This window comes from Tasmannia lanceolata, unplaced genomic scaffold (assembly GCF_043159265.1).
Source record: "Tasmannia lanceolata isolate RefF3 unplaced genomic scaffold, GAP_Taslan_0.1 ptg000019l, whole genome shotgun sequence".
Classification (NCBI taxonomy): Eukaryota; Viridiplantae; Streptophyta; class Magnoliopsida; order Canellales; family Winteraceae; genus Tasmannia; species Tasmannia lanceolata.
Window position 1 is genome coordinate 22,122,019 of NW_027518696.1, and position 7,654 is coordinate 22,129,672.

Here is a 7,654-nt window from a genome sequence, read left to right on the forward strand (position 1 = left end):
ATTGGGAATCAGGTCCCGCGTAGTTCGAGGTTAATATCTTTTATGACGAAAGTCATAAAAGATGCCCCTGGTTTAAGTTTGATAAAGAGGTTTTGCTTTTGGCTCAAAGGAGTTTAGCAAAAAGGGGTTTTCATTTTTGAAATCTGGGTTATTGGCTTAACAGGCTCAAGTCGTCCAAAGATGGCCTTGCAGTGTTTTAGGCGTAATATTTCTTTAACTGATCCAGGTTTGTAGGTTCTGTTAATTTTTCTCCATTTTCATTGAGGAGTCTTACGGCTTTTCCCGGCAGGACTTCATCGACAATATAAGGACCAGATCAATTTGGACGAAACTTCCCTCTTGGATCAAATACCGGTGCCCTATAGGACTTCAAGACAAGATTCCCTGGTTTCAAATCTCGGACACGAACCTTTTTATTGAACGCCCTTTCAATCCGCCTTTGATACCCCTGGATATGATATAGAGCTCGTAGCCTCTTCTCATCTATCATCTGCAGTTCCTAATGTCTGGCCTTCGCCCATTCAGATTCTGGCAAGCTCGCCTCTATCATCACTCTTAGAGATGGGATTCTGAGTTCAACAGGCAAAACTGCTTCCATTCCATACACTAAAGAATACGGAGTGACACCTGTAGAAGATCTGATCGACGTCCTGTAAGCCCACAAAGCATAAGGAAGCTTGTTTGACCAGTCTTTGTAAGTTTCTGTCATCTTGCCGATGATTACCTTGATGTTCTTGTTTGCTGCTTCGACGGCTCCATTCGTTTGTGGCCTATAAGGAGACGACTTGTGGTGCTTTATTTTAAACTCTTCTCACAAGTGCGCTGCTTCCTTCCTGTAGTGAGAACCATTATCTGAGATTAACTCATGAGGTACTCCATATCTGCAAATAATGTTGGCACGGATGAACTTTGTAACTGTATTCGAAGTAATGGAAGCATACGAAGCGGCTTCAATCCATTTCGTAAAGTAATCAATTGCGACCAGAATGTATTCATGCCCGCTCGAAGACTTCGGATGAACCTTCCCAATTATGTCAATTCCCCATACTGAAAACGGCCATGGAGAAGTCATAGAGTGCAACTCCGAAGGAGGTACATGAATAAGATTTGCATAGACTTGACACTTATGGCATTTCTTCACAAATGCGAAACAGTCTGCTTCCATTGTAGGCCAATAGAATCCAAGTCTCAAAATCTTTCTTGACAACATTTTCCCATTCATGTGAGGTCCACAAACTCCCTCATGGGTCTGCTCGATAAGCTCAACTGCTTTGTCTTCATCAACACACAAAAGCTGGATTCCATCAAAGGATCTGCGATATAACTGATCACCACAAATAACAAAATTGGCAGCTAATTTTTGAAGGGTTTTGCGCTCTTTCCCAGAAGCCCCAGGTGGATGCCCTTCACCAGATATGAGATTCATGATGTCTGTATACCAGGGCTTTCCATCTGGGCACCTGGCTGCTATTTCAATAACGTTCACATGCGCTGGCTCCCACTGCAATCGCACTGTAAGCGGCTGGACCTCCATTGTTGCTGAAATGTCTAACATAGAAGCCAGTGTAGCCAAAGCATCAGCAAAATGATTCTTTGTTCTGTACAAGTGAGTAAATGTAATACTCCTGAACTTCTGGACCAAAGATTCGAGATATGCATTATACGGTATCAATTTATCTTCCCGAGTCTTCCATTTTCCATTAGTCTGGCAAATGATCAAAATAGAATCTCTAAACACATCAATGTCTTGAATCTGCAAAGCTAAGGCTGCCTCCAGTCCGGCAATACAAGTTTCATACTCTGCCATGTTGTTGGTGCACTCAAACTGCAACTTGATAGATATAGGAATATACTCCTTCTGAGGGGATACAAGTACTGCTCCTATTCCTTGACCCTGGTTATTGACTGCACCATCAAAATACATTGTCCATCTGGTATTTGGAGTATCCTCTTCAACATCCATAATCTCTTCATCAGGAAATTCAGCCTTCAGGAATGCGTTCTCTTCCACAGGTGAATCAGCTAACTGTTCTGCAATGACCCGCCCTTTAACAGACTTCTGAGTGACATAAGTAATGTCGAACTCAGATAACAATAACAGCCACCTTGCGGTTCTTCCAGTAAGAGCAGGCTTCTCAAACAAATACTTCAACGGATCCATCCGTGAAAGCAGAAGTACCTTGCTTGATAACAAATAATGTCTGAGCCTCTGAGTTGCCTAAACTAGTGCTAGACAGGTTCTCTCCAAGATTGTATACTTCACCTCGTATTCTAGCATCTTCTTGCTGATGTAGTATACAGGCCTCTCCTTCTTAGACCCTGAATCTTGCTGAGCAAGCATACAACCCATCGCTGTATCCGTGATGGATAAATACAACAACAATGGCTGACCCAGGATGACAGGGGATAAAACAGGAGGTAAGGACAAACACTGCTTGATCTTTTCAAAAGCCACCTGGCATTCTTCGGTCCATTTCTTCGATGAATTCTTCTTTAGAAGCTTGAAAATAGGCTCACAGGTCATAGTCAGATGAGCTATAAACCGTCTCAGATACTGAACTTTTCCGCGAAAACCTCGGATCTGCTTTTCGGTCTTCGGCGGTTCCATCTCCTGAATCGCTTTGATTTTCTGAGGATCTACTTCAATTCCCCTTTCGCTCACCATGAATCCAAGTAATTTTCCTGAAGTAACCCCGAATACACACTTGCTGGGGTTCAGACGAAGCTGATACTTTCTGATTCTTTCAAAGAATTTTCTCAAAGCGACAGTATGCTCCGGTCGAGTCTTTCCCTTGACGATCTTATCATCTACATAGACTTCGACTTCTTTGTGGATCATATCATGAAGAAGAGTAGTTACAGCTCTCTGATAAGTAGCGCCTGCATTCTTCAACCCAAAAGGCATTACTCTGTAACAGTAAGTTCCCCACTGAGTAGTAAATGCTGTCTTGATCATATCTTCCAGCACCATCTTAATCTGATTGTATCCTGAAAACCCATCCATAAAAGACAACAGAGCATGACCAGCTGTATTGTCCACCAGAAGATCAATGTTCGGAAGCGGGAAATCGTCCTTCGGACTCGCCTTGTTGAGGTCCCTGAAGTCCACACACTTCCTGACCTTTCCGTCCTTTTTGGGCACCGGCACTATATTCGCTAGCCATTCTGGATATTCAATAACTTGAATGAATTTTACTTCCAATAGCTTTTTAACTTCATCATGAACTTTTAACTCTCATTCTGTTTTAAGTTTTCAGAGTTTTTGCTTCTTTGGCTTCGCGCCACGGATTAGAGGCAACCGATGCTGGACAATGTCTTCGCTCAATCCCGGCATGTCATCATAAGACCAAGCAAAAACCTCCTTGAACTCCTTAAGTAAAGTGATTAATTCCTCACGCTCTTCGGGAGATAAAGTTTTGCCAATTCGTATTTCCCGAATTAAGGTTTCGTCACCAATATTTACGGTTTCAATTTCCTCTTCGAGCGGTCTTGCTCGGCGACTCTCCTCTTGTTGAATCATATGTTTGATTTCAAGGGGAGTTTCGTCGGCATCCTCGTCAGAGGAGGAATCTTGATTATCATTATTAATATTATTAGTTTTAAGAGCAGATTCAGTACTTGAAATGGAAACAGGAGAAACAGAAACAGGAATGTATGTAAAAGAGTCTTTCATTTCATTCATAGTATTGGTTACATCAAGAATGGAATAGCCCACAGCAGGCATTGTATTGGACTCTAACGATGTATTCACAAACTCAACAGACAACTCAACATTGAACTCAGCCAACTCTGGCATATGTGCAGTTGAAGAAATAAACTCATCATCTAAAGTACTCTTGGACTCGACCTTATTAGAAAGAGACTTGTCACCGACTCCGGAGCTAGATCCAACTTCTACGGTACCTGCATCAAAAGAATCGTTAGAATAAACAAACTCAATATCAGACTGGGAAGTAGACGTATACTTAGAGACTACTGACTCTTTTGAGGAAACGGGACTATACTGAAAGACTACTCGAGGTAAAACCTGGGAGGTCCAGTTGGTCAAGGGTCCCTCGGCTGGGGTGATTAACTCTGCGGGGTTCAGAATGAATGCATCTCTGCCTATCACTGCCACCTCTGACGCTTCGGTCTCACTGCCAACCACTGCTGCCACTGGATATTCAATCTGAAACATGCCATTCAGACAGCCCGGCTCTAAAACATCGGCCCAATCAGTTTCCGATGCTTCCTCAGTAATCCGAGCACTCATTGGCGCTTCTGATAACTCTAGGTTAAAGAAAATTTCGAAACCCGGAAACCTCTGCCCTGTCACATTATCGGTCCATGGCTCAGCAAACCCGCAAAATGGAAAATCTGCCCCCTCCTTTCTGAAAACGCCGTTTCTGATCAGACTGATTGGTCCCATAGGCAATTCTAGTCCCCGGCGGCGGCACTCGGCCCATTTCAGCATGTATCTTTTCATTTCCTTGACCTCCTGCTTGGTCGGCTCATATCCCAGGCCAAAGAGACCATTGAAAGTCCTGAACACAGGCCACTCAGTAGGGCCTTGATGATATTTGCCCAGCCCTGCGCCCGGAATATAACCTTGTTTACGGATCATCCCGACTACATTCGAGTTGGTGCTAGTCAAGAAGAAAACTTCTTCGCCCATTGCCTCTTCCATGGATATGACCGACACCTCCAGAGAAAACCCTGTCAAACTGACATCGGCTTCCTTCCCAGCTACAAGCTCTTGTGAAATCTGCCCAATCTCTAAGTCCAGGTCACCCTTTACAGTCACTACCCTGCCGTTATGAACAAACTTCAACTTTTGATGAAGGGTAGAAGGGATAACTCCGACCTTATGCAGCCAAGGTCGACCCAATAACAGCAAGAAAGAAGCTTTAATGTCCAATACTTGAAATTCGATGTCAAAGTCTTCTCCCCCAATCTGGATTTCAGTGGCCAGGGTTCCGATGACATCTCGACGGGTGCCATCATACGCTAATATACCCTGCTCTGAAGGAATGAAATCCCCGGGCCCAAAGCCCAAAGTCGCAGCGGTACTCAGTGGACAAATATTCAGAGCGGACCCATTGTCGACGAGTACTTCGGGTACCCTTTTCTTGTTGCAAACTACAGTAATTTTGAGTGAACGGGCATGGTCGCTCCCTTCAGGAGGTAAATCATCGTCTGTGAAAGATATTACCTTGGAAGTCTTAGTCACAGCGACTAGGCTTACTAATTCATCGGGAGTGATCTCAGTTGGCACCTGAGCAGCATTCAACTCTTTGAGTACAACCTTCCTGTGCTTAGATGAAGACATAAGTAGGCCCCAAATGGAAACGTTTGCTTGGGTCCTCTTCAGCTGCTTCAACAAATTATCTTCTTCCTCATCTGCACTCGGCCTATTCTGCCCCTGATTCTCGGCTGCTCTCACTGCTTCTGCAGGGTTTTCTGCTCTCAATTCTGCGGGCTTAAACACTCGGCCACCCCGGGTAACATGACGAAGCTCGTCACACTGATCTTCCAATAGAAGTAAATCATCTGCATCCATTCTTAGAACATACGGAGCTTCATTCATCTCTTCTTCCTCGAACTCATCCATCCTTAGAACATAAGGAGTTTCCTTTTCTGCCTCGACATCCTCACATCGAAGGACATATGGAGAGGACGACTCAGCCAAATTGGTACTGCCCCTCCAGAGGGCATAAGACCTGTCCCTTTCCATCTCCTCGATCTCTTCAGGATCAAATCTTAGAATATAAGGTTCATCAGGAGTGATGGCGCAAATGAGAATGGATGGATCAAGAACCGGCTCCTCGACAAAAATGGCATTCATCGCAGGAGGAGGAATTGTACGATGATTGGGAAGGGGATTCCGAGTTACATTGGGCCTTTCCACCTCAAGCTTTCCGTTCTCTAACATAGTCTGGAGCGCATGCTTTAAGGCCAGACATCTTTCAGTGAGGTGACTCGAATTTCTGTGGTATTCACAATACTGGTCTGCTCTCCAATATGGGGGCAACGGGTTAGGTATTGGCCTAATATCAGGTAGTCTGATTTTCTTATCCCTTATCAACTTTTTCAGAATCAGAGGTAAAGGGTATGGTAGGGGATCAAAGTGCCTCTGAGGTTTCTGCTCTACCGGGGTTGGCGTTGGTCTCGCCACCTCTGTTACAGTCCTGGCCGCTGAGCGAACAGGGTTTACGTGGTCAACTTCTTTCTGTACGACCACGGGTCTCTTTCCTTCCCTGATGTCTGATGGAAGTCTGGCCCTCAGACCCTTAGCTATTGCATCCTCAGTCCTCGTCCCAGTCTTAATTAGATGGTCAAAATCGGTGTAATGCTGAGGGGACATAAAATGGAAATACTGCGGTGACAAACCCTTGATCACCAGCTTGATCTGATCTTCTTCTGATAGCCTCTCGCTTAGCTGGGCAGACTTTCGACGCCAACGACGGATGAAAAAGGTAAAGGTCTCCAGAGGACCTTGCTTTAACTGTTTGAGATCCCTCTTGGTAACCTCTATCCCTTCTTCCATAGAAAACTGCTCTACAAATTTGTTGGAGATGCTTTGTAAGGTCTTCACCTCTTCGGGTTTCCGACGCAGAAACCACTTCTTCGCCACCCCAGTAAGAGACATTGGAAAGACCCTGGCCATTTGCTCAGGAGATAGCCCACACTGCTGCGACATCTCAATAAACCACCTCATATGATTCCGGGGACATCCAGTCCCATCATATTTGTCATAATCGGGGGTTTTGAATTTAGGGGGCAAGGTGACTCCCGGAGACATTATCAGCTCAGATATATCGAACTGCCTTGGGCCTTGATGCTTCAAGCTTTCCATTTCTTTTGTCAGCTTCTCCAATTGATCAGCTACCTATTTTTCCTTATTATACCGGGCCACATCTGGAATGCAATATTCTTCAGCGTACTGCCCTTCTTCTAGGTCGACGTCTACTGGTGAAATGAAAGGATGGTTCAAATTTGCAGGGCTTGAATTTGCCGGTATAACGGGAGGGGGTTGAACCGCAGGTGCTCTAGAAGTAGAGACCTTTTCATTAGACTGGGCTTTCATTTGGGCCATCTCTTCTTTCATAAAGGCCATATCCCTGGTAAGATTCACCATCATCTCTTGAATTTTAGTTAGCGCATCATTGGGTTCAGCCATTTGGACAGATTCTAGGGATTCAGATGATTCAGATAAAGAGGATGCAGATTGTTCAGGTAAGGTTAGCGGTTCAAATTGACGAATGAGTCTAGACGTGGTTGACTGTCTAGACCACGCAGGTTGACTGACACCTGAGGGAGCGATGTTTGCTCGATTTTAGAATCCTGAATTGGAAATTAACATACTAAATTAAAACGATAACCATTGAGATAGAGTATTCTGTACCAAATAAGATAAGAGAAAATCACAAATGCTATTCCATTGATCAATAGTCAAACTGTAGTTACAATCAAAAGATTAATCTTTGTTAATAATTGGATGAAAGTAACTATTTACAATGAAATTTGAAGAAATTAAAAAGACAATTTTATGAAAAGGAATCTTCAAAGCTCTTCGATCCGAGCTCTCTTGCCCGCGAGCTTTCCTGGTAATTCCCCACATCGGACCTTAGATATTAAGGCAAATCTCCTCTCTACGACCTTGTTTCTCCAAGCA

The 7,654-nt window shown here is 44.1% G+C and overlaps 1 protein-coding gene across 1 annotated transcript; it reads right to left on the reverse strand.

Moving 5' to 3' along the window:
* Positions 1–800: 800 nt before the first annotated feature.
* LOC143852412 (uncharacterized) lies at positions 801–6,835 on the reverse strand. Its single transcript, XM_077361793.1, has 5 exons — positions 3,619–6,835; positions 2,861–2,988; positions 1,877–2,059; positions 1,238–1,705; positions 801–833 (listed from the first exon to the last, which is right to left on the reverse strand). The coding sequence occupies exons 1-5, from the start codon at positions 6,833–6,835 to the stop codon at positions 801–803; spliced, it is 4,029 nt and encodes a 1,342-aa protein (XP_077217908.1).
* Positions 6,836–7,654: the final 819 nt, after the last annotated feature.

Excerpts from the sequence above, each read along its gene's own strand:
- LOC143852412 (XM_077361793.1), bottom strand. The coding sequence starts at position 6,835 with ATGGAAAGCTTGAAGCATCAAGGCCCAAGGCAGTTCGATATATCTGAG. Across the intron at positions 2,989-3,618 it reads TTCTCCTGTTTCCATTTCAA|GATACAATCAGATTAAGATG; the intron begins GTACTGAATCTG and ends ATGGGTTTTCAG. Across the intron at positions 2,060-2,860 it reads GCGCTACTTATCAGAGAGCT|AAGTCTGTTAAAGGGCGGGT; the intron begins GTAACTACTCTT and ends TATGTCACTCAG.